Source organism: Lissotriton vulgaris, chromosome 9 (genome assembly GCF_964263255.1).
Source record: "Lissotriton vulgaris chromosome 9, aLisVul1.2, whole genome shotgun sequence".
In the NCBI taxonomy this organism is placed as follows: domain Eukaryota; kingdom Metazoa; phylum Chordata; class Amphibia; order Caudata; family Salamandridae; genus Lissotriton; species Lissotriton vulgaris.
This window is the reverse complement of record NC_141697.1, coordinates 1179341523-1179368594: the sequence shown is the minus strand read 5'-3', so window position 1 is coordinate 1179368594 and position 27072 is coordinate 1179341523. Positions and strand designations below refer to the sequence as shown.

The 27072-nt window shown below is 46.6% G+C and overlaps 1 protein-coding gene across 1 annotated transcript in view; it reads left to right on the top strand.

Moving 5' to 3' along the window:
* The first annotated feature begins 234 nt into the window (after positions 1-234).
* OXTR (oxytocin receptor) overlaps positions 235-27072 on the top strand; it is a 134530-nt gene continuing 107692 nt past the window's right edge. The window contains exons 1-2 of the mRNA XM_086939225.1: positions 235-451; positions 6090-7440. Of these exons, the coding sequence (XP_086795351.1) occupies positions 6504-7440 (937 nt within the window). The 5' untranslated portion in view covers positions 235-451; positions 6090-6503. The remainder of the gene's footprint in view (positions 452-6089; positions 7441-27072) is intronic.

Sequence of the window (27072 nt, the reverse complement as noted above, 5' to 3'; positions counted from 1 at the left end):
TGGGAGTTTCAGGAAGGAATGTCCTTTGGCGCCATCTAGCGGAGGGCGACAATCACTTCATTGCCGGTACAGTAGCTGCTGTGTCTGTGGTGGAAGGGAGGATATGCCCCGGGCTGCTTCCAGGCATTAATCCCTCCGTGGCTTCGGAGCCCAGGGCAGCCTGCCTGCGTGACTCTATCCCGGCTCCACCCACAGCGTATTTCTACCGAGGGGAGTGCGTGCGTGGAGAACTGCCCTGACTTTCTCCGGAGGAGGCTGGAGGTGGGGGACAGGCTCACACTTGTAAGGTCTGCATGGATAGGACTGACGGCGGAGACAGACATCATTACACCTAGGCAGGAGCATAGAGCACAAGGAGGAGCCTTCATCCCACCACTGGCTGCAGCTGGAAAGTAAGGACAAGTCTTTCGAAATTGGATTCCCTGCTGGCTTGAATGGATCGCTGAGACAGGTATGATGCGCTCGCGCCAGGGGCACCTGGGCAACACGTGCACGTACATATGTCTCTATAAGTGAGTGGGCATCCAGTTTGAAAGTTGCGCTGATCGTGTTTCCAGACCACCCAATGGTTTTGAGGGAATATATTCAATTGTTCTCCTGTATTTAAATTTTTAATTTTCTCTCTTGACTTGCAAGTCATATGATTCCCTTTTACTGAGACCCCACTGCTTTCCTATGTTAGCGCCAAGAAGCTGCATCGACTCTAAACGCAACTCCTGAAACTCAATTGCCTCTAAAAATTCCAATAATGTATGTTTATACCTTTGTGTGGGTTGGGGGCTAATGTCCTGCCACTCCCCTCTCCCCCCTCCTCCCCCACGAGACGTATATGCTCCATTAAGGTTCTCCTCCTCGACTCTATCGTCCCAATACTCCCTGCTGTGTTAGGGAGACACGTAACTATTTTATGAGGGCAGACGGGGTTAAAGTCAGCCCCTGTGTAGACAATTAACGCAAAAAAATAATTGTCACCTACTGGTCCTTGGGAAGGAGAGGTGGCCTAGCGGCAAAAAGGCGCATCCGGATAAAAGCATCATTGTATATCCCACCATGTCTCCTTTGACTGCATCGTGTGATCTTGGTCCATTGAACCCTTCCTCCGTGAATACTTTTTTATCAGTGTCGGTGGGTCTTAGCAAATCAATAGTTTAAGTAGCTATGATGTAAAACTGAAAATTGACAACATATGACCTTTGAATTGAATTAAACCCTTGGTGAATTTTCCTCCTCACTTTTTGGGGTGGGAGGTGGATTTGGCGCTGGTATTTTCACGCGGGAGCCTCACACTGCCTAAACTTTGGCAAATAGCGACTTGCAAGGTGCTGCCTTCGTAAGGTTGCCGGAGTAGGGTGGGAGTACATATACTTGACAGCAGGGTGCCCAAAAGCCCTCTGACATGCACTCGCAGGACAGATTGAGCCGGCCAGTCGAAAAGAACATTATTGCCCCAGAATCATACTTTCTGCCTGTGGGTGTGTTTATGGGTCCTCGCCCGGCTAGCTGCTCGTTTCGCATAGTTGTGCTATTCTTCCAAAAGGTTTTCATTCATTGGAATAAAAGAAAGGCACCTTTTATTTTTGCCATGTGTGAACAGCGTGCCCCTGTGCTCCCCCATGCCATCCAAAGGACACTGCAAGCAGTACGTTTAACGGGCATATAGAAGTGCTGGTCAGAGTATATGTCTGCTCTTAAAAGTGCCACACTCTGTAATTAAATGTATTGCAAAAGTGCTGAAAAGTGCAGACACTCTTCCTTTCAAATTAAAGAAGTGCATGTATTTAGCACCGGACAGTACCCGCCTATTTAAAGCACTGACGCGCAGGCACCCGATGTCTGGCACCGCCTGTGGTCTAATGATTAGTGCAGGAGCCCACTAACAGAGCATGGGGGTCTGGTGAATAGTGCAAGCACTCACTAACGGTGTCTGCTCTCGGGAGAGGCGTGCAGGAACTCGGTGTCTGACATCACTTGTAGTCTGACATCTGCTCTCCGGTTAGAAGTGCAGGATCTCGATGTCTGGCGCTGCCTGAAGTGCGGAAACACACTGGCAGCGCATGGGGGTCTTGTGAATAGTGCAGACACTATCTAAAGGTGTCTGTTCTCTGGTGAGAAGTGCGGGGTCTAGTTTTCTGAACCCACCTGTAGTCTGCTAAGAAGTGAGGGAACACTCTGACAGTGCTTGAGCGGCGGTGAATAGCGCAGGCACGCACTCTCTGACCGTGCACGGTGTCTGGCGACAAGTGCAGGGATTCCGTGCCTGAGGACAAGTGTAACCCGACTAGGAGTGCGGGAACAGTGCCTGTGGCCGGGTGAATACTGCAGGGCACTCACTATCTAACGGTGTCTGTTCTCTGCAAGATCGCGATGTCTGACACCCCCTGTATTCTGCTAAAACATGCGGAAACACACACTGGCAGTGCATGCAGTCGGGTGGATGGTGAAGGCGCTCTCTCTATCTAACGATGTCTGTTCTCTGGAGAGACGGGCAGGATCCCGATGTCTGAAATCACTTGTAGTCTGACATCTGCTCTGTGGCGCTACGGGCAGGATCCCGATGTCTGACACCACCTGCAGTCTAATGAGGAGTGCAGCAACACACGGACAGCGCTTGAGAGCCGGTAAACAGCGCAGACACTCACTCTGAGGATGCATTGTCTTTGGCGATAAGTGCAGGAACTCCGGGTCTGGCGCCATCCGCAGTCCGGTGAGAAGTGCGGGAACACATCGAAAGTACTTGCGATCTGGTGAGCAGTGCGGGCACTCACTATCTGACGGGGTCTGTGCTTCGGCGAGAAGTGCAGACATTGAGGGCGCTCGTTCTCTGGTGAGAACTGCAGTTCTATCTGACAAGGTCTGTAGCCTGGTGAGAAGTGCAAAGACTGGGAGAAGGGCTGACAGCACATATAACCGGAGGGTAAGTGCTGGTGCCTAGTGGCAGTGCCTGTAATCTCACAAGAAGCCACTTGTAGTCAGTCTCATGAGAAGTGCGTGTGGTCTGGTGAAAAGTGCAGGGACTCACTAGCTGATGGTGCGTGTTCTCTGGTGAGAACAGGTGCTCAATCCGACAGGATCTGTAGCATGGTGAGAAGTGCAAGGGACCCACTGCCTGATACCACATATAGTTTTCTGAGAAGTGTGGGTACACAGTGCCTGAAAGTGCCTGCAATCCAGAGTGAACTGTAGAATGAGATTGATGTAAATTGAAATGCAGGGGGTCTGTTGACCAATGCACACCCCTCTGTCTGACAGTGCCTGTTTTCTGGTGAGAACTGCTGCATGGGGTTTGTTGAGAAGTGCAGGTAGTCGCTATCTGTTAGAGCCAGCATTTGTGTAGAAAGTGCTAATATACAGCCTGACAGCGCCCTTGGGCTTGCTGTAGGTGCTATCTGCCAGCGCCTAGAGCTGCAGAATCCAACGGAGGCACAGTTCATGCAGGCTGGAGAACCCTTCAGGTACTGCAGCTCTCAGAGTGACAGCAGTGTGCTCACCAGTGACAGCTCCCGTAGTCCCCACTGACAGCCCCTGTGGGCTCGTGAGAAGGGTCTGCGACTGTCAGCCCCTCACTGTACGTCATGCACTCGCTGTCTGATGAAATGAACAGATAACCAACACCTGGCAGTGCCTGTACTCGAACGAGAAGGGCTGATGCTGAAAGTCACAAAGTGCCAGTAGTCTGATAAGAAGTGCAGGCACTCTGTGTTAAATCGTATTTTTAGTCTGATGAGGAATGTAGGTAACCGCTGCCTAAAAGTGCCACATTCGTATGAAAACAGGTACTCACTTCCCAAAAGCACCTACAGTGGAGTGAGAAGTGCAGGTACTCAATGTTATCGTATTTATAGTCGGCTCAGAACTTAAGAGCAGGTCTGAATGTGTCCGCACTCTAATGGGAACAGGTACTCGTTGATTGAGAGTGCTTGCAGGAATGAGAAGTGTCGATATTGTTGGTTTATAGCGTTTTATGTTTGATGAGAAGTGCAGGAACTCGCTTTGTGGAGGGAAGTGCTGGCCACACGGTCTGAAGGCAGTTACCCTCTTACGCCGACAGCGCTTACGGTGCAGATAAACCCGAAACCTAACACTTCCTTGAAAAGTCACCGAGGCACAGATACCTGTGGACTAACCCCAGGCAGACATGACTCCGGAGGACAACGGCCGCGCTCTCTGGCCATTGTGCTCTAGGGAGGCAGATGGCTTGCACTCTGCTCCTGAATTAAACAATCATTGGCAAAGCCAACAGGTCTTGTGTATGCAAGATCCATTGACGTTGCCAATCCGTTATTTTAGCCATGCTGTGCAGCAACGTGGATTGGTTGCAAGTCAATAAGTTGAAAGTAAATAAGATTTTCATATGCTGTAGATAACCCCTCTATGGATGGATGCATGAATGAATTAAACATTAAATGCATTGATCTGAGGCTCCCCTTACACCGCGTTCAGTGTGACGCGTGTTTATGGTGTTCCTTCGCTCATTGAGACATATCCCAGAATGCTTTATACTAGACAAAAAGGCATAGGAAAGCCGGATGTCCTGTTAGTACATCTCAAAACAAGCATTGGTAAAGACAGTAGCTCTCACATCGGAAATAGTCCCAGAATCACAGCACACGCAGCAGACGATCTCTAATCAAACCTAATCAAGGAGTGTTCGATCCATGCTCCAAACGAAAGAGCAGGACGTGACATCGGCCCACTCTGGCCAATTGGGAGGAAGCGCGTGCGAGTGACAGTGTGGGTGGGAGCCAATCTCCTTCTAGTAAACAATAGCACCGGCAGCATCAGCCACGGAGACCAAAACTGTGGATGTCATTCAAATCTCACAAGATGTCAGCGCAGCTGCATCATTACAATGCGTTCGTGATGGGCTCGTATCCATCCTGGGGACATCTGCCTTATGCCACAATATTACAAATTAATGAAATCTACCCTCCTATTTAGTGTTCAGTAGAGAAAAGGACCCCCCCCCCCCCCCATTCGTTGTCCAGGCGAACAAACACAACCAGTGCCCTGATTTGGGAATTTCATTCCAAAATTAAGGCACGTGCAGCTGCAGGACAAAGGGTTCGACCCCAGCCCTCCTGTGATTGTATCTGGGAATTTTCCCTTTGGGACGTAGCAGGAATCCTACCTTGCTTTCTTTACTTGAAAACAAACCTAGCATTATCCCATGAGACACACACCCCCCCTGAGCGTAGAGTTGATCCCAGCCACCACTGAAGACAGCACAGAGCAAGCCCTCAAAACTCGTATAAGGTCAGGATACTTTAAACAAGTGTTCTTCAAACCTTTTAATGCCGACTCCAACCTTTGTACAAAAAAGTCACCAGTCCCCCCCAAAACAACAAACAACTTTTTTCACAATAATTCTACAAAACCAGCAGCTATCAACATATCTGACAATTCTAACACTGAAGCTAAGTTTAGTTATCAATTTAAAAATGCAGTCAAGCACAGGATCGCCAACAGGCTATTGGCAGCCCAGTCTCCCTGAAAGTGTAAAAGTATCCACCGGATGAGAGACCCTTAGGGTTATTTGGAACCAGCCCCCGCCCCACTTTGACAACTACAGGACATAAGCGACAAAAATATTGCTCTTGGCTAGTGCCGAGCGACTCACTGCCACTCTTGTTTCTTTCACTAAAAACTCAGCCCTGTGTTCAGTATTATACTTGTGCTGGGCCCCCAAGGACATAGTAAATGCTTTTCTTGACCAGAGCATGCTGCCCCATGTGAGATCAGTCACCTCTGCCCCCACCCTAAGTTTGAAGACCTCTGCTTTGAACTCACCATTCCCAGCCAAAGAAAGGCAACTTGGGACAGTAGTCTGCCAGGACCTGCGTCTGTTCGAGAGGGTGTAGGGGTCACCGTGTCCAGCTGAGGGAGCTTTGGCCGAGAAGTTCACTCCTCAGAGATCTTGGGTCAGTATCATCAAAAGTCAGGGTGGTCCACAGAGGTGGGAGGGTTGCCATCCCTAAAGAGGCGGCTGTTGCCATCTCCAATCCCAGTCCTCGAGGGAGCTGCGTCTTGATTGCCCAAACTAGGCAAGGAATGCACTTGACTCAGCTTTAACCTCTTATTTTTGCTTTTAGGTGGAAAGATCTGAGTCAGTTCTTCAAGAATTTCAAATAAGTTCCTGTGGCCATCCTTTCACCCCAGACACCCGCCTCTTGTCATCGGAGCCTAATTGATGGTGGTGCGTACACTTAAAGGTGGTTCACCGGAGCCAAAGAGGAACAGGAGACAAAAGGTCACCAAAGGGAGAGGACAATGAGAGGGATGGGAGAAAAAATAGTGAACAGCCAATCACTGAACACAGGATGAACACAACTATGGCTGGGCAGTAAAAACAGGAATGTCAGCAGGAGAATCAGCATAAAAGGATACAAGCAGATATTTAAAGAGAAGAATGACAATCATCATCATTCCAAAAGGAAGGTAACACCCCAGCATTTGGGCCACTCAATCACAGCATCAACCTCTCCCATCCAGAGCTGCTGGCAGACATGGAGGGCTTATGTCTGAAGGAGAGCGACTGCTGGGCTCAATTGGCCAACAGCTCTCTGGATAACTCTACCTTGGAGAACAGGACGTATGTGGGGAACAAAACCAGGGACCCCTTGAAAAGGAATGAGCACATGGCCCGTGTGGAGGTAAGCGTGCTAGCCCTCATCCTCCTCTTGGCTCTGGTGGGTAACGTGTGCGTGCTGCTGGCAATCCACATTAACCGGACCAAGCACTCGCGCATGTACTTCTTCATGAAGCACCTCAGCATCGCGGACCTGGTGGTGGCCGTCTTCCAGGTCCTCCCTCAGCTCATCTGGGACATCACCTTCAGGTTCTACGGGCCGGACTTCCTCTGCCGGGCAGTCAAGTACCTGCAGGTGGTGGGGATGTTCGCGTCCACCTACATGCTGCTGTTGATGTCCTTGGACCGGTGCCTGGCCATCTGCCAGCCTCTTCGGTCTCTTCACAGACGTTCTGATAGGGTGTATGTCATCCTCACCTGGATCCTGAGCTTTTTGGTAAGCATTCCTCAGATTCACATCTTCTCCTTGAAGGAGGTGGGCCATGGGGTTCATGACTGTTGGGCAGACTTCATCCAGCCCTGGGGCGTGAAGGCCTATGTGACTTGGATCACCGTGATGGTGTACATCATCCCTGTACTGATCCTCAGCATCTGCTATGGCCTCATCAGCTTCAAGATCTGGCAGAACTTTCGCCTGAAGACAGTCTGTGAGACCAATGTGGCGCTGACCTCTACCTCTACCTCCACACGCAGGACCAACCTGTCCAGGGTCAGCAGCGTGAAGCTGATCTCCAAAGCCAAGATCAGGACGGTCAAGATGACCTTCATCATCGTCTTGGCTTATATCGTCTGCTGGACGCCCTTCTTCTTCGTCCAAATGTGGTCTGTTTGGGACAGCGATGCACCCAAAGAAGGTAATTGCCATTTATGTATGTTGCATTAACTGTGTGTCATGTACCAAGAGACAACAATATTTTATGGCATCAGCATTTGTGCAAAGAAGCATTATCTATCATTCATGTGGCACCAAAGCTCTTTCTTAAACTGAGTGCCCTTATCCTAAGGAGCTGGGATTTCAATCTACTGGGTGTGTTTTACATTGTGTAGTCAGCAGTGATTTGTCAAATATTTGGTTTAGAAATTGTCTGTGCTGATACTTGCTGAGTCTGCCAGTCAATCATATGTTTTTAGGTCAGGCCTACTAGACAGCGCAAGCTGTCCGGCTGCAAAAGGCCAGTTGTGGGATTACGAAGAATTTACAGTGGTTTACAGCCTGGCCATTGCTTACCACTGATTGGCTTTATTGTCACTTTCACTTGCTTGCTTTTAATTCAATTACTTTCCTTGTCCCAGCACATTCACCGTATCCATCTTGTGTTTATCCCTCCCTTGGAGCACAGTCCTTTTAACATCTCTCTGATTGGTTGGCTTCTATTCTTTCACTGCTCTCTTTAAGAGATCCAGTTTTTTTCTTTTTCCTTAAGCACCCCATGTCAGTGCATGTGTTTTCCAGCTCTCTCCGAAGGGTGCTTCCACCACTCCCAACCCCCATGCCGGGGAGAGGGTTTATTATTTCATTTCATCACTGGTGTTCTCTTCTGTGAGCACACAAATCTCACAAAACATTGAAACATATATGACAACTGCACATTCCTGTTTCTCTAATTTGGACAGTTTGTCTTGAATGGATACTATCTCCTACAACTTCCCTGAAATGGAAAGTGAATTAGATAGCAGGAAAGCTTTTTTTTTTGTTGGGTGTGTGTGGGGGGGAGGGGGGTGTTGTCAGATGGAACATTCATCCTTGTGTAATAATAACAACTTAACTTGTTTTTCTAAACAGCACTTTACACTGTGTTTTCATCATTTATCAGTGCTCTACATAGCAGCCCATGCAAAATTAAACAATTTACCGACCTCAGAAAGATGATAGCCAGAGTTAGTCGTGCCAGGATTTGAATTTGTGGTCTACAATTCACAGCAGATGTCAGCAGTGATTGTATAATTCACTGCACTATCTTGCCAGCGTAGTCACATTTTTCAATACTTTTCCAAGATAGAAACATAGTTTCCTGGTGAGCACTGCTTGGCAGGATCTGAGTCAGTTTTGATGAAGGAATTCCTCTTCCAAACCAGACTTGATTTCCCGTTGCTTGGATACATTTTGGGTTCATTTTAGGAAACTTTGATGAGTTTCAAAGTGATTGAAACTCAACATCAAAGGCTGAAGCATTAGTGGTTGGCACGTGGGCATCACAACATTCTGGGACACTCAGGCTGCCTCGTGACTGCACCACCTTTCCTTACCTCTTAATTTACTTGGAACCCAGCTCAGATGTGGTCATCAGATTCAGCATTAACATGCACTCCTGGGTCAATGCATTCCGGAAGTGACATGAGGGGTGGTACATTTGATCCCCTGAGCTTAGAGGGGTCTCTGCAGGGACCAGAATTCAGAGTAATGCTCTGTTTATTCATGCACACACCCTGCAATATCTTCAGGCACAGATTGGCAGATCCCTGCTTCCCCTGTAACACAGGGGAAACCTCAACCCATCAGGGGCCCCTCTAATCCCTCAGGTGGCCCCAGCCAATATGAGATATATTAGACTCACATTCTGCAGGGGACCCCGTAATTTTGGATTAAGCCCCAGGGAAAAATGTGCAGTAAATTCCAATACATAAGGACTTTATTGCAGGAAATTGAGGGCCCGCTTCACAGAATGAACTTAAGACTAAATCCTAAACTTACTACTATTTGGTATTCACAGAATGCACTTACTACTTTCGGGATTCACAGAGTGAACTTACTACTTTCGAGATTCACAGAATGAACTTACTACTTTCGGTATTCACAGAATAGATTTAAGACTACTAACTTTACGTCCGCACTCGGGCCGGAAATTCCGGCCAGGAGGCGGAGTTTCCGGCTTGGAGGCGGACCTTCCAGCTTAGAGGTGGCGATTTAGCCATGGCTGAAATCTCCACCTCTGGGCCGTAAGCTCCACCTCCGGGCCAAAAGCTCCGCCTCTGGGCCGCAAGCCCCACCCCAAGGCAGAAGCTCCGCCTCCGGGCCAGAATTTCTGGCCCGACTGCGGACGTAAAGTAAGTAGTAAGTTCGCTCTGTGAATCCCGAAAGTAGTAGGTGCATTCTGTGAATACCAAAATAGTAGTAAGTTTAGGATTGAGTCATAAATTCATTCTGTGAATCGGGCCCTTAGAGTCCGCCTAATTTTCCAGAAGACAGCGAGAATTTGAATTCTTTATAACAAACATCCTGTAAATATGGTAGCCAGTGGTGTTAGTACTTAACACCTGCAGTAAAAACCTCGCCCCTTAACCCTAACACTGTAATCACAGCAATGGTGCTGTGGTGTGTGCTGCATCAGGGTACACACTTCCATTCTTCTGTGCAATTACTCAAACTTATGCATAGTCAATGCGCCTCTGCATAACCGAAGGCAGCCGAGAAAACATGGAAGACAGAACTAAGAAACAAGCACAGGACACGAAAGAGTGCACTCTCTGGGTCTCCCCCAAAAAGAACACCCCTTAATGTAAAGATCTGAGGCAATTCAAATGCCATATGGAGGACAGTCACTAGTGGAAACGTTCTTATGTAGAACGCATATACAACGTGTTTGTAAAATGTGTGTAACACTTACTGTGGACACTAAAGGAAATGTGTATAACTTCAAATGTCTATAGAAACTGCTGAAAACAGTGGCCTTCCCAAGGCCTGAAACATATCACAGCAGAACGCCTAAATGAAGACATACTGACACCTTGTTCCCATGGAACATTTGCCTTCTGATAATGCACTTGTTAATTTTTTATATCCTATCCCGGAACATAAAATTATGAATCAAGTGCAAACCATGCACTCCCATTGAACTACGTTCTATTGTTATGCAACGATGTAAAGCGCCCTGTAAATAGCACTGGCGTCCTAATTACAGGGTCGTAGATATACAGAACTATAAATAAAGAAACTTTATTTTGATTTTCAAGTTAGTAAGTCGGAATAGCATTTTACATTCTTTTAAGGTAAAGGCTTGTGGCCAGTTTAGGAAACTCATTCCGATTGGGAGTTTGCCACCACATAAACGCTTTCCCCAGGTACCAACCCCATTTTTGGAGTCGGTAATTATTTACCAATGGGTTTGCATCTGGATACAGAATCGCAATTTGTAAGAGGTGGCTTTTGGGCATTTCTTCCAAACGGATTTTTTTTCCAGGTGTATCAATGATTTGCAACCAGAATTCTAGTATCAAATCAGTGAAATATCTAACTCCCAAGTTGAGTGGTAACTTATTCGCATAAAGCAAATGATGACCTCTTACCATATGTTAATTGAGATAAAAGTACCAGGCAAGAGGAATGTTGTTTACATTTGATCTGTTTGTATAGCGCACATTTGAAACTGACGCTACTTTAGGCGCTGCATGATTGTAGTGCTTCTAAAAGATGCTCGATTCCGAGTGCTGGATCTTCTAGACTCCGGGGCACTACATGCTTACCTACCCTGCACACAAACGTGCAATATAGCTATTCAATAACACAGTGGCGTCACTAGGGTTGGTGTCACCCAGTGCGGGTAACTCATGGTGTCACCCCCTCACGACTTACCCCATGAATCCATGATCGACCTCCTCGAGGAGATGAATTAATCTGTACAGCACCCATGAAGGGGGTCCTTCATCTTCTTCTGCCATCATTTTGAGTTACAACACAGGCCTTGTGCATATCTCCTGACTAATCCCCCCCTACCTCCCACTCCCACCCACCAACAGCCTTAAAATTTGCTAATCACTGTAGCTTTCATGCCTTGTTCAGCTCTCCACACCATCCTCTTTCCTTCACAGTTACAAGATGACATCTTCTGAATCCTACCCCAGCATCGTACAGGTCCGGCCAGGGTAAGCATTGTGAAAATACTGGGCCTCATTTATGAGGCTGTGCATCACTTTTACGCCGCCGGTGCATCACTTTTTGTGACACACCAGTGGTGTAAAAAATGCGCCTTGTTGCGCCATATTTACAAAGTGACGCATCTAGGTAGATGCGTCACTTTGTAAACCCATGCGCCACATTATACCTGCGCCAGGTATAATGTATGCAAGGGGGCGTATTGACGCAAGGAAGAGTCGTAGAAGTGACGCAGTGAAATCTATGAGATTTCACTGCGTCACTTTTAGGACGCTGTTGTGTCAAAATCTTGCGCCTGCCTCACAGCAGGCGTTAGACTGATGGGGCCTGCCCCATGTGAAAGGACGCATTGCTGGAGTTACGTCACTTTTGTGACACACTCCAGCAAAGCGTCACTTTTGCGCTTACAGATACGTCAGAAATACTGATGTATCTGTAACTCCTTTCGACATGATGCGTCATATTATAAATATGACGCACCAATCATGTCGCAAGGAGTGTGCACTGAGAAGTGACGCATCGCTGCTTTCACGCAGCGGTGCGTCATTTCTCATAAATGAGGCCCACTGTCCTTACTTGGCTCCTGAGTACGTATATATAAGCCTGACTTTACAATACTCTCCTTATGTAACTCTGGAAATATAGGGCAATTGCTTTAGGCACGTGTTTTTTGTATTTTACCAAAGGTATTTTTAACATTTGAATAAAACATAACCTAATAGGAAGTCCATATAATGTTGATTGGTGCTGTTTTTTGGTGATACGTCTGTCGCATTTTAAATATAATTTTGGCACATTTGAGACTGATAAAATGAAATGTAATGTAATTTTGGGAAACAAATACAAGTGTTGCCAGGTGATACGCACTTCAGTCAACGTGCCATATGCAAGTAACTACTGTACCTTTACTCTAGCCCACATTCCAAGTAGCCAGACAAAAATCAACATAAATGGAAACTGGGTTAGCATTACAACTGACGGTAAATTGCAATGCAGTCTGCGAGAGGACAGTACACCCACAAGAAGCAAATGTCTTCTTTAAGGGCAAAAGAACACGTTCACCCTTGAACTCCTTAACACAACAAAACAATCTTGGGGGTTTGGGGGGGTGGTGGCGAGGGGGATGCCTCCTTTGGTATCCACAGAAGCAGGAGCAGCTAACTGATGGGCATGGGGACGATTTCTCGCACAGATGTGGAAGAAGTGCCATTCAGTGCGGGTAACTCATGTTGTCTCCCCCTCACGACACCAATTAGCTGTTTGAGTGTTTAGTGCAAACCGGAAATCCGATTTTGTGCACACACTTCTGACGGTGTGTGAATCTGGATTCCCACAGGATGGCAAGTTTCTTTTCCTAAAAGCACCTCAGCTGCCCAGCGCTGCAAAACATTTCAGTAAACTTGAGCCTCAACATTTGCTGGGATTAAAATCGTGTGAATTAACAATGCGCAGTGAAGAGGAAGCCCTTTTTGGGGTGAACTTCACTGCACGCCCACCCCTCGATCTATGACTGATGGTCTGCAGCGTGGTGGTTTCCAAACAGGTCCGAATCAAGCCAGAGAGTCCAAGGTCACGAGCTAGGTGTGAGATAGGAAGAGGTGTGGGGGCCCTAGCAGTTACAAAACAGGAACCTCGCATGGTTTTGAACCATGACTCGCTTTGCTTCTCTCAGGCCCCCTTTCTCGCCTTTCCCCTATTTTTTGTTGGCTATTCTGTGACACTCTCTGACTTTGACTTTCCCTCGTTGTCTCTCTCTCACTCTCAATCTCTCGCGCGCGCTCTCTAGCTTACTCTCTTCCTTCTGTGTCACTCTCGCTGTCCCTTGCGTGCGTCCTCTGTTGCAAATGCGTTTGCCGTTTAACCACTTTGTGAATTATTTGCTATACTTTCTTTTGCTACAAAACCACCGATTAAATCTCCAGATATATTAGCCACCTTTTACATTTTAGCCGGGTGTCACCCCATGTCGATGGTGTCACCCGGTGCGGTCCGCACCCCCCCCCCCCCCGCACCCCCCTAGTGACGCCACTGCAATAACAGGGAAATATATTTCTGATTTTGTACATGTACAATGGTTGGCCTCTCTGCTGGGATGACACAGAAATACAAGAATCAGTGCCCATTGTCAATGTGGTCTATTTCATGCCATTCGACTGGTATTTTATTAGTGCACAGAAGCCAATAGTTTGACTTGGTGCTTCCGTGGGATGTCAGGATTGTGCGTGTCCATCCTGCGCTGGGATTTCGAGCAGGCTGGAGGTTGTCTCGCCGAGGTTTGTTTTGTCTTCCGTGCTGTCAACATATGTAGTTGTTTATCACTGTGTGCATGCAAGGGCGTGTGGGTTCGGACAGGGCTGGTCCATTGTCTGCTGAGCTTTTCAGTAAACAGCTGATTGGCTGTGTTCCTCCTTATCTGTTTGGCGTCCTGGTGCAAAGCGTGCGTGGCTACATTCCATCCAATTTGTAGAACATTACTCAATTGCCGAAAACAGGACGAAATCTATCTGAGCTAGCTGCATTCGATGGCAGCTGCAAAATTAAATTTCCTATTGTGCTTTTTACATGATGACATTCTGTAACAGTATGAGTGTTGGTCAACAAGCGCATTTGTGCTTCCTCTGAATTGCAAGATCTCAACAGTAATGCACGGTGTGATCTTGAGCATGTTCCTTTACTTCCCATGTAAACCTGGTGATGTTGTGTGACTCTGAGGACCCCACTTTATTCTTTCAGTAGTGCTTTATGACATGGTGTGCCACTTGAGGCAAACATATTCACCTCTTCAGTTACATACTGAGTGACCTTGGGCAAGTCACCTTATTTTCCAATGACATTCTGGAAGATTTTGAACAAGTGCATTTATTTGTTATGTGACTTAGTTTTACCATAAATATGTTACTTGGGGCCAAATGTACTGTTTTTCACACAATACAGTACAGCAAATAAGTTTGCTGCATTGCGTGAAACAGAGACACCAGGGTCTGTATTACCAAAGCTCCCCGGGGGCTCAACAGGCGGTTGTACCCACTTTGCACGCCCCAGGGGCACTTTGGTATTACAGAAGGGGCCACAAACGCTTGTGCGTCCCCTTCTGTAATACTGATAGCCCCGGTGCACATAAAGTGCCACAGCTATCTTCAGAGAGCATTCCCTCATTTTCATGGGGGCGTGGTCCTATGTATATATATACTTTTTTCATGTCCTTTTTCATTATGCATTCTTCAGGTCAGTGAGCCCTCTCCTTGATCCTCTTTAATGCCTCTGTGGCCCTATTGGCCTGGCTCATGGGAGTTCACATCCTTGGGTTCTGCATTGACATGGATGATACCTTGATCCATCTCCAACTAGAAAAGGGATCTAAGGAATTTCTAACTAGTTACAGATAATCTTCATTACTCCTAGTCCTAATGTTCAGCACTCTTGAGGTGGGTCACATATCCATACACAAACACAATCAGGAATTGCTGCGTAGATAGTCCCGCCCACCCACACAGTGTTGTAAGGATTGGCCGAACCAGCATTTCTCCTGTTTTACCTCAGTTAAAAAAATGAAGGGTCGAGAAAGGGAGGGTGAAGGTATGTAATGAATGTGATGAGAACCATTGGGAATGGGAGCAATACAATTACCAGTAAGTAGTTAGGCACTACTTTCACGCAATGCCTCATCACATTCATTTCTGGCCTCATCACATGAATTGCTCGTAAGTTATATCAAAACCCACCAGTGGCCTTCATTTCTCTTACATATCTGAAATCAAAAGCCCAGCACAATGATTTATTACAGAATATCTATATTCTTCTGAAGTCAATATGGCATTTCACACCCCAACACCAAAGTTTTCTACCTTCATTTAAAACATTTCCTAGCCTGCAATGTTTCACAAACATACCCAGGACTGCCAAAGGAGATGCCCTCCAAATTTCAGACAATGGCACATTATTTATTTCTTCCCCAGAGGTAGACATTCCCATGATTGATCATCCCTGTATACCCTGAACCATTGGATCTGATGCTAAAGAATATGTTAATGCCATTGTAGACTTAATCCATCTGCTGGCTTGCTTTGCTTTACCTACAGTCCCAAACATGAGAAATAGTCTTTCTGATTTCCAGAAAGTAGCACATTTCTCCAGGTAGATTGATAAAGACCTCTTAACATCTAGCATATGCCAATCCGCTTCAAAAGGTGAGGAGATTGAGGCTAAATAAGTGGCAGAACCACTTCTTGTTCCATGTGAAAAGCTGACAAGATTTATGTATAGATGAAGAACCATGCTATCATTATCTATCCTATCCTGCCGAAGGCATAGCCACCAAAATTCCAATTTCATGGTGAAAAAGTTCACAGCAACCATCAGTGCTTAATTTGCTTAATTTGTGCCAGTGGTTTCTGGTGCTCGACAGCTCCCACATGGTGGCGCTATTAGACTAATTTAGAGATACGTACAAGTACAGTTGTTTACTTATTTAATAAACATTAAATATACTTAATACCTTCTGGCCAAGCCATTCTTATAGCTTTGAGGTCCTGGAATAGTCTGCACTGTTGCACTTATAGGGCTGTGATGGTTAGGAGTTGTGTTGGTAAAGTCATAGGGAGCACTGGGAGGGGCAATTGGTGGTTCAAGCTGCAGTGGCTTACTGATAATGGCTCTGGAACTTACTTTATTACCAATTAAGTACTCGCAACCAGTGAAAGATGTTCAAATGGGTGACCAATCAAGAATCTTATCACTATAGGCAAATCCTATAAGGGATATAATTGCCTGAGTACCAAGCATGACAAAAAAGTATTTTAGGCAACCCAGAGAATAAATCCTTTACATCTTTTAAATTTGCACAAAGGCCTCTGAATACTCTACTAGCTGCCCACTGACCTTTCAGATTAGACACTGCAAATTCACATTCGTATTCACCCCAGAGAAATTGAAAAACTGTCTCAAAACAACTTCTCAGCTGAAATAAAAAATGCTTTTTGCACCATTTTTGGAAGATTTCCCAATGTAATATTGAAAGCCGACCGGACTCCTGGATTGCAAAAGTTAGATGCCTTGAGATTCATTTATTTTGCAACCCCGAGGGGCACAGTCGCTGCAACAGAAGAACCCTCAATGACACTAGAGACGAGGGGGAGAGAGGAAGAATCCAACCAAGATTTATCTCTAATGATGTCTGAAATGGAAACCATGGCATCTTGGTCCAAAACGCAACTACTAAAATGAGTTCCTTGTCATCCCTCTGCATTCTTGCTAACACCTTGTGAATTCATGGAAAAGTGGGAAAGGCACACAAGAGTTTGTTGGGCCATGGAGCTGAGAAGGCATCCACTGTCAATGCTCTTTTCACCACATTCCTGGAACAAAACCTGGGAACCTAGGCATTGAAAGGGGAGGCATAGAGATCCAAGTGGTGTTCCCCAAACCTCCTGTGTATCTGTTGACATCTTCTTCTGGACAAAGACATATCCTGTGGTGGCGGGAGTATTCTGGTCAAATTGCCTACTTGGACATTGTTCTTTCCCCTTACATGAACTGCGGTTAAAGGCAGAAGATGTGCCTCCACCCAGCTGAGCAACTGAAATGCAATCAAGTTCAATGATTTCAACTTCTACCACCCTTGTTTGTGCACCTTTGCCACTGATACCAAGTTGTCTGACCTGAATACCAGATTGCGACCTGCAATCAATTCTTGAAAAAGAAGTGTTGACCTCTACAAGTTCTTAAATCTCTCCTAATGGATGATTGATGACTCTCTAGATTCATCCACCTTGCCTGAAAGGACCTCAACTGAAATGTCCCTCCTTATCCAAAGGCGCTTGTGTTATGTTATCAGTTATGTTATGTTATAATAGTTTTATATCGCGCACAAATACTCGTGAGTGTCCTGGCGCGCAAGTGAATGCCTCGCAGCAGATCCATGGGAACTTTTACCGAACTACCTATCCCCTACCCCTCCCTGCTCTACTCCTCTTCTCTTCCCTGCTACTAACCTCTGCCCTCACCTGTCCTTGCCCTAGTCCCCACCCTGCTTACCTGTGAATTTCCTGCGTCATCTGAGAGCTAGATATTTTGTCTGATGCACGATGGAGCTACCTGGTTTAGCTATAGGGGAGGCAGGTCGGGGATTCCCTCCTTGGACGTCACCTACCCAGTCGGTCTTTAGCCAGACTTCCTTTCATCTCTCCTGTCATCTCTTCCAACTCCCTCCCTCTATTTATATCTCTACTTCTCTCCTCTCTCAATGTATTGAGCCTGAACTATTCTGGCTGATGCCCGATGGAGCTACCTAGTTTAGCTATAGGGGAGATGGGCCGTGGATTCCCTCCTTGGTCGTCACCTACCCAGTCGGCCTTTAGACAGATTTCATTTTGTCTCTCTTTTTTTGTCTCTTCCCCTATCCTCCCTTTCTCACTTTCCCTGTTCCCACCCCTCTACACTCCATTTATTTTGCCCTCCATGTTATTTAATTGTTTCCCATTTAGACCTATCTATTTGACCAAAGCCCGGTAGAGCTACCTGATAGCTATAGAGGAGATGGGCTTTAGGACTTCCCCCTCGACCGTCACCTACCCAGCCGGTCTTTGGGCAGACTTTCCTTCGTCTTTCTGCCGTTTCTCCCTCCCATCCTGTTTCTGCGAACCTCTTCCCTTGACACCCGAGACCGAACTACTTTGTCTGATGCCCGATGGAGCTACCTGGTTTAGCTATAGGGGAGAGGGACCATGGATTCCCTCTTTGGTCGTCACCTACCCAGTCGGTCTTTAGACAGATTTCCTCTCGTCTCCACGGTTGTCTCTTCCTTTATCCTCACATTCTCACCTCACCTACCCCCCACTTCTTTTCTCTCTTCTTTCTCTCCTCTCCTAATGTATTGCTGATTGTTTGATGTAACAAGTAATTGTAGACCTTTTTCTGGTATACTGTTAAACCACATTGTTGTCCCTCCTGTCGTCTCCTCCCGCATCCTCCCCCTATTTTTGTCTCTACTTCTCCCCTCTCTCAATGTATTGAGACTGAACTTTTTTGTCTGATGCCCGATGGAGCTACCTAGTTTAGTTATAGGTGAGATGGGCCGTGGATTCCCTCCTTGGTCTTCACCTACCCAGTCGGTCTTTAGACAGACTTCTCTTCGTCCCTCCGTACTGTCTCTTCCCTTATCCTCTCTTTCTCACCTCCCCTGCCCCCTCCACTACTTTTCTCTCTCCTTTCTCTCCTCTCCGAAGTGTATGGCATACTTTTTGGGGATTTATTGTGCAATTGTTGAACTTTTTCTGTTCATTGTTGATTCTCATGTAAAGCGCTCTGATACCTCCGGGTCTAGCCAGCGCTATATAAAACTTTTAAAATAAATAAATAAATCAATAAAAAAAATATTGGGAGGGTCTGGCTGCAGGTGAACTCCCTTGGATAGAGCCTCAGGCCCGACCACCAAACGTGGTCATGTCTTATGCTTTGAGACATAGTAAGTTGAACATCGAAATTCTGAGATGCTCGGTCCCAATACACATAGTGATGGTATGTAGATGCAGCCTCGCCCAAGGCACTGTAAACTATGATGCTGCCATATGTTCCTGGGTGGTTCGCCACACTTTCACTTAAGGGGGTTGATTGTGCATGATCCTCTTTAAGATTTTTTGCAGAGATTCCACTCTTGATTGATGCAGAAACAACTTGATGATATCTGTTCTGAATTTTGTTCCAATAAAAGTCAGGTCCTGAGATAGTTGAAGGTGACATTTGGGAATGTTCAACAGGAAATGATGATACTTCAGAGAGTTGTTCTCAACTTTCCTTCCCTGTATTAATAGGTTCTTTGATGATGCATGGAGATGATATTAGTTGAGATGGGTCCACAGTTTCCATCCCTTGCATGTGAAGTGATGCCACCAATGGTACTACCATATTTGCAAACACCCAATAGGATGACTTGACTCCAGAAGGAAGGACCCTAAACTGATAAGGATAATTTTGGATACATAATCTTCCATATTTCTGATGCACATTGACCATCAACACATGAAAGCAGGCATCATGTAAATCCAAAGTTGTCATATAATGTCCTTTCAGAATGAGAGGGATTATCTTCTGCAATGTTTCCATTTAGATTCTTCAGGTCAAGTGCCTATTACCCCGCCCACCTCCAAGGTCTACAGAACCCTTCACTCTTTTGCCTTTGGTGACGACTGCAACAGCTTATTACAAAACGAATGATGCCTGCAATTGTTGACTGAACTTGCTGTTGGTTCAATACCAAAGTCGGGAGGGAGATTGAGAAAGTCTATTCAGTACCCCGATCTAGAAATCTGAAGTACCCAAACAGCTGAAAGAGGTTCTTCATAGGAGTGTAGACAATTCAAAATTCTCCCTCTGGCCAGAAACATATGGCCGGTGTTGACATAATGAGGACATCTGTTGTTTGTTAGATGAGCCCTGTGTTTGCTTTTATTGTTGCTTAGCTCCATGATTCCTTGGTGTGAACTTACTGGACAAGTGCACCTGTTGCCTTCCTGGCTGCTGATGAAATGAAACTTTTTTGAAGGCCATACCTGGGCCATACCCTGAGCCTCTTTCACTTCTGACAATGTCTCAAAAATCAGCCATATTTGTTGATTCCCCACCTCCATTTTAAGCCTCTTTCTGTGAGGAGATGTGACAGCGCAGATAATGTGGAACACTCCGCGTGGCATCTCTATTTGGAATTATTGCCCATCACAGTTCACACCAACAAGACTGCATCTTTTTTCCTGCGCAATGGTATGGAAAATCGCTTTTCGCACTAACACAACTTGCCTGTCTCTCCCATCTTCTTTTATCCATCTTTAGCCCTTCTTCTTACTCGGGAGCAAAACAAAAGCTCTTGTATGCCCAGTTCAGCCAAGTGGTGCGCCTGCTCCCAGAGAGCACCATTCAGGAAGTCAACATTGTCCGGGCAGTCCCAGAAAGAGGCAACAACAAATAGGAATTAAATCATTTAAAAATCCTTCCCTATGAGAACTAGGGGGCATATTATCAAGGGGGTTTATCTCCGCTTTTAAAAGCCAAGAAAACGGAGATAGAATTATCTCCCTATTACCTAGCTGTCGCTAACACCAGTTAGCGACAGCTAGTAGGAGATAGAGACCATCTTGGGCCCCGCTTTGCATGTCAGTGAAATTTATCACTAATGACATGCAAAGTGGGCGTGCCAAGATGTTGGCGACTGAAAACAGTCGCTAACATCGATATCTCCTATTACCAACTTAGCGCGAATATCTCCAAAAGCTAACACCTGCCCTGAGCAGTTCTTAGCCATGTTATCCAATGGGAGGTGGATAACATGGCTAAGAGCATTAGCTCGCTAATGCATGAATATCGCGGACTTTTCAGCAATATTCATGCATTGCGGCCGATTTTTCTCGCATTTGCGATAAACCTTGGTATTACCAAGGTTTCTTTGCGGTACAAATCGCCGCAGCTCAGCTGTAAATTTTTGTCTCTAACCAAGCAATAGCGATAATTATCGCTATTGCTTGGTAATATGCCCCTAATTCTGTCATTCTTTCAAGCGCAGTACAAGAGAATAGAATCTCAACACTTAAAATATGAATGAAAAGAAAAGTCACAGATCTGGCATTTGATGCAGGTTTATTTCCCTGTTCGCCTGAGACAGGGATCTAAATGGGAGGAATTTGGGGTAGGTCAGTCCTTATGACACTCAGAGTGGGAGGGCGGGACTTCCTATGCATCATTTCCTGACTATCTTCCTGTATGGAGAGGCGACTCACCTCAAGAGCAATGAATGCGATGAGGGCATAGGATGTAGAAGTAATGCCAGCGACTGGCTAAATCGATCTGTCATTGGATGCAGCTGGCCTGGATCTGCTTCAATTGACAGTGTTAGAAGAACAGGATGCTGGGCTTGGCTCACACATTTTCTCTCGCAATCATCTGGCGTCACACAGACACTGGATATATCCTTAAAGCCAAATCAAAAGGCTTGTATGCTGGAGGTGTTTTTCAACAAACCCTTCTCTTTAACTCAATAACTAAAAACAAGGGGTCGATTCACAAAGTGCTGCCACACTCACAGTGGAGGCCCCGCAGTCATGGCATGGGGGCCCAAAGTCGTGTTGGGACCTCCGCACTGCAGTTACTCATTACGGTGGTTTCATGACAAGTGCGGGACCTTTGTAAATTGGCCCCTCAGTTTTAACCCCTCCCCTGCTGATGACGGAACCGCTCCGTCATCAGCTACGGTTGGGCTGTGCTGATGACGGAGCGGTTCCGTCATGGCCCGGCCGCCGCGTTTGCGGGGCGCTGATTTTGCGCCTGCGCGGCCGTTGTATTGAGCGGGGCGGGTCATGACGGAACCACTCCGTCACTAGCACAGCTCAACCGTGGCTGGTGACGGAGCGGTTCTGTCACCAGCATGCTGCCGCTGCTCGGCCGCCCGGCTCCTTTAGCGCTGCGGCGGAATAGCCGCCGCAGCGAAAGGGTTAAGGGATCTGATGCGCAGTAGCGGCTATTCTCATGGCAGAGTGTCAGGGTGAGGGGTGTGAGGTGCGGGGGACAGACGGACGACAAAAATAAAGAAAAAAAAGAACTTGCCTTCTCCTTGCCGATCGTCGCTCTTCTCCTTTCTACTGAGGCTGCCAAACTCCCCTGCAGCCAATCCCAGCGCTTCTGTCACGCATGAGATAAGCACTGGTATTGGCCTGAGTGGGCTTGTTTTCCACTCCAAAGGGGATTGGGAGCCCACGCCTGCTATTCTCTCCACCCGGCAATGCAGCTCGGGTTGGGGAAATGTCAGTGCGCATGACTGTTTGGCAGTCCTGAGACAGCCGGCAAACCCCCATGGGCATTGATTGCGGCTCCACCACTCCTCTTTTGACTGGCCCACAAGACATGGCAGGAAAGGAAAAATAAAACCATAATACGCATGTTTTATTATAATTTTATTTTTCATATTTTGAGGCCACTGGCAGGGGAAAGACGCTCTTCCGCCATAGCGTCGGAGCCGCCACTGGTGATGCGTCATATATGCTTGCCAGTGAGGTAGGGATGGGTTCATAGTTCACATGCCTTTGTCCTCTCATTAACAGCCTTCTTCATAGACTACTGCAGTTACCTTAACCATGGGTCCCCAGAATGAAGGACACCAAAGAAACCTAACACATGTCTGCCTTGGCACAAAATGATTCTGGTTGATGTATGCCTTTCCAGGGCTCTATCCTTTAGGTTGCACTCACACATCTCACTTAAGTGGACTTCTTAAGGATTCTTTGCGATTTAAAGACACGCCTCTTCTGCTCAGTCTGCGGGCCTGCGGTTAGCTCCAGGCAGGGCCCGATTGGTCATTGAACCATTTGGCTGACAATTGAAAGGCAGCTAGCTGGGGCCAGCTGTGGACTTTTGTCTTTGCATTGTTGACTTTGTGCAGCCCCATCAGCCAGGGCCCATTCAGACATGCCTGAGCCAGCCCTGGGACATGGGCCTGCACAAAGGAAAGAAGTTCATTGGAGGATGTGTGTCTCCAGTGTCCTGAACAGAATAATGACAATGACCCCCCCCCCCCCCCCCACCCCCCCCGCTCCCCCCGCTCTCCTCCTCTCCCCCAGGCTGGGCACAGCAGGAAGTGTGCTTGTCTTGCTTTCATTGCACCCAGTGCCTCACTCCATAATAGGGAGGCCACAGGGAGCTGCTGAACTGCTCAATTATCCCTGCCCAGGCCCTCACTAGCAGGCCGAGGCCAAAAACAACCTTCTCTGGCATGGGACGTGCAAGATGGCGCTGCCCAGACCAATTCACAGAGACCAGGCAGGTGGAGGGCAGTCGGGGCAGCTGAACCCAATCATTGAAAATCTTTGCTCAGACTGCGGGGTTTTAAAACAAGTCTCTGTTGGGTCCTAGGTCCTTGTCCTTAACTTTAGTGAACCAGGACTGTCAATACCCTTAAAGGCAAGCCCTGCCCTGTCAGGGAGGCAGGTCCTGTTTACATTTCACATGTACTTCTTCTAATATTTGCTTTTTACAGACATTGTGCCAGTCCATTTTTTTAAGCAACACAACATGACTAGCAGTGCATACTGTGAACTGACGCGCCTAGAGGTGTCTGGAGGAGTTTGCACGTGAGTGTCTGCGTGTGTATTTGTATTTATGATAGGGCATGCTTGTGAGCTCTAGAGTTGAGGATAATGGCACTGCCACTTTCTCACAGTGACAGTCAGTGGGTCATAAAAATGTTCCTACTCACATCCAATCCTTGGCCTCTCTGCAGGGAACACAAGAGTGATGGTCACTTATAAATCAGTTGTAATTAAGTGAAAGTACATGAAGGAGGTAGACAGCCCTATTAATAGAGCCTATGACAACTGAAAAGAAAATGCAGTGATTACAGGTATGTGGGTGTGTTGGTGAAGAGATGAAAGGAGTGCGTGCAGGAGAGTGACAAGACAACTCTGAAGAGGAAAGAGATGATGTGAAAGATATGCACATGGAGGGTTGCAAGCAGATGACGGGAGAACAATTGTATAACATAACGTGTATTTGTAAAGCGCACGTTCACCAGTGGGCATCTCAGCACTGAATAACATGTTTATTGTTACCCAATAGTACTCATTTTATCAACCTCAGAAGGATGTAAGTCTGAGTGGACCAGCTGAGACTTGAATTTGTGTCCATGATGTCAAACAAAGATCCCCTATAGTGGGTACATTAGTCTACTGAGCCACAAGACCCAGCATAAGTGTGAGAGACTCAAGAAGAAAGTGGTGTGGGCCACTAGCTCTTCCACAGACTGTAGTAATGCTTATTCATAGTCTCATTTTCAGAAGTTAAATGGTTTCATTTCTAATCATTATTGTTACTCATTTACTTGATACTATCAATAAGCACTAGCAGAGCCAATAATTCTGACTTGTTTTAAACATAATAGAACGTGTGTATTTGTAAAGCGCACTTTCACTTGTAGGTATATCGGCTCTGAACAACAGATGTTTATTGTTACCCAACAGTACGTATTTTAATGGATGAAAGGCCGGATGGAACCGCAGGAATTTGAACCTGTAACCAGGAGGTCAAACACCGGCTCCTGCAGTGGATTCATTAGTCCACTGAGCAAACCAGACTCAGCATAAGCCGTAGGTCCATTGTTCTGTCACCAGCTTGAACACAATGCCAAAAAGACCAGAGGCAGTGTGAAAAAATTGATTTTAGTCGGCAAGTTTTCAGCCACACATGTAATTACATAGGTCAGGTCTCTTAGAAACAATTACCAGTTAAGCTTGAGGGAGCTTAATCAGGAAGCCCTTTAAGACTTGATCCAGCGATCTAGGACTAATATTTTTCTACAGACAAGGGCCAATGTAATTACCCACAAAGTCCCTTCACACTAGGGGCTCGATTAGGATTGCTTATTCACCGCTGCAGTGAATGAAAAGACCCCCGCCACATTAGGATGGCTGGGGGGTCATCGGCGGACGGGAAGACCGTCTGCCGCTTTTCCACCGCGGTCGGCTTCCAACCGTAGCGGAAAAGCTCTAATATGGTGGCGGTGTCTATCAGACACCGCCAACCATATTAGGTTGTGCTTCAGGACATGCCTTTCTGTGGCGGCAATGCCGCCACGGAAAGGCATACAGTCTTTTCTTTGGGGGCCCGTTGCGGGCCCCTATGGTGAAGGGGGGGGTGGGGTTGCACATGGGGGGTACCTATGGTACCCCCCTGCATTTGCATGCACAATGCGGCAGGCACCGCACAGTGCCTGCCGCTTTGTGCATGTAAATGCCCAGCATGCATATTTAACTTTGCGGCGGGTGCTGCTTAAAGCAGCACCCGCCGCAATGTTAAATATACAGGATGTGACCACCAGGGTGGCAGTCACATCCTAATTCCACTAGAGGGACCGCCGTTGCCACCTGCGGACAGTCCCTCCACCTCGGGGTTGGCGGACGGACGCAGGTCCATCCGCCATCCTAATAGGCACCTAAGTTAGTGGCTTTACAAAATTATACCAAATTTACCAATCTCCAATTTGTTATTTTCATTCTAGTATAACAAATATGGCGATGCAAATCTTTAGATAGATGACAGGTTTTGGCAAACTCATTCTTGGTTCGCAAATATTCATGAACTAAATAAACACCTCTAATAATAGACAGACTCATTTGTATATTTATAATGTTTATCAAAATAATGTGAAATAATGCTCACAGTACCAACATACAGCACAAATTATTGATCGTCACAAGGAAAACAACATCAGAAGAGAAAATGTCAAATTCACATAAATGACAATACATAAAGGCTTGTAAGGCGAAGAGACAAAAATTTCAGATACAAAATACATTTGCAAATGATTTAGCAAATCCAGATTTCATTCTATGCTAAGTAAGGGTGGGCGTAGAGGGCGTAGCGGGGGCGGCTACGCGTAGTGCCACGGAGATGGACCCAAACTCTGCACACTCCGCGTAGCTCTGCTACATGCCACCCGCCTCAGGCCCGCCTCCCACCCGCACTATTAAAACATTTCAAGTAAGAATTTAAAACACTTTACAAAATCGGCTGCGTCCCCCGGCTTCCCTCCTTCTCCATCGTGCCTTCTTCTGTAAAACTGTGCATGCGCGGGCACCCTGAGCCTAGGTTAGCCAATGAAACTCTCTAGGCTGTAACGAGCCTCTTTCATCTTATGATCCAGTAGTCTTGTGTGCAACCATAGCAAACTCCCTTTTTCTGTCTGGTGAAACCATGTGTGACCTTGGGCGATGGCTTTATTTTTCACACATTGATGCAGCGGAACTTCTTTACACAGAGAATATCTTAAGCAAGCCAGTTGTGCATCTCAAGTGATTCTTTATGTGCAATCTTTAGGAGCATCAGTCTCTTAGCGACACTGTGCCATTTAAATCAAGCATCTTTCTAATTTGAAACGCAATCTAATTACGTTGGAATAAAAGGTGCATGCCTTTTGTTACAACGTGTGAATCTTCATGAAGTCAAGATGTAGGTTCCAAGTAAGTCTTTATTGTTATTCAGTTACAGGAAGTTTAGATGAGCCAAGATGGTAAATAAGCTATGAAATATGCCCCACCAGGAGCAGGATAACCTTCCTGCTCAGCCTGCTGACATCAACTGCCTAACTCCCTGCACACCACATTCCACGCAGTCATCACATTCTATAGGCATCATAGGCTGAACATGAGGAAAGAGCAAAGGAAGAAGAAGGGCATGAAATTAACTCACAACACCTTTTCTATCTGAAGGCATCCTCCGCATTAAAAACACACACATTGCCAAGCCTTTTAGATTTGAGCCCGTGGTCTTTAGTGGAAGAGGTGTGGCGCAGCGGCCAGGGTGCCTCACTCCGGACTACAGGGTTCACAGTTCGATTGCCGGTGGCAAGTTAGCCCAGCACCATGTGACTTTGGGCAATAGCTCGCTTAATCTTCCCGAGGGCCCCCAGCGCCGGGACACCACTTCAGAGGTAGCTGTGCGCTTTACAAATACTGGTATTTCATTTCATTTAATTTCAAGCTACAGAAAGATCTGTAGGACATTCTCAACCTGCTAAAATATGCTTCCCGAATGTTGCTCTGACCTCAAGTGCCCTTAACAGGAAGAATGTGCTTCTGCTCTGCAC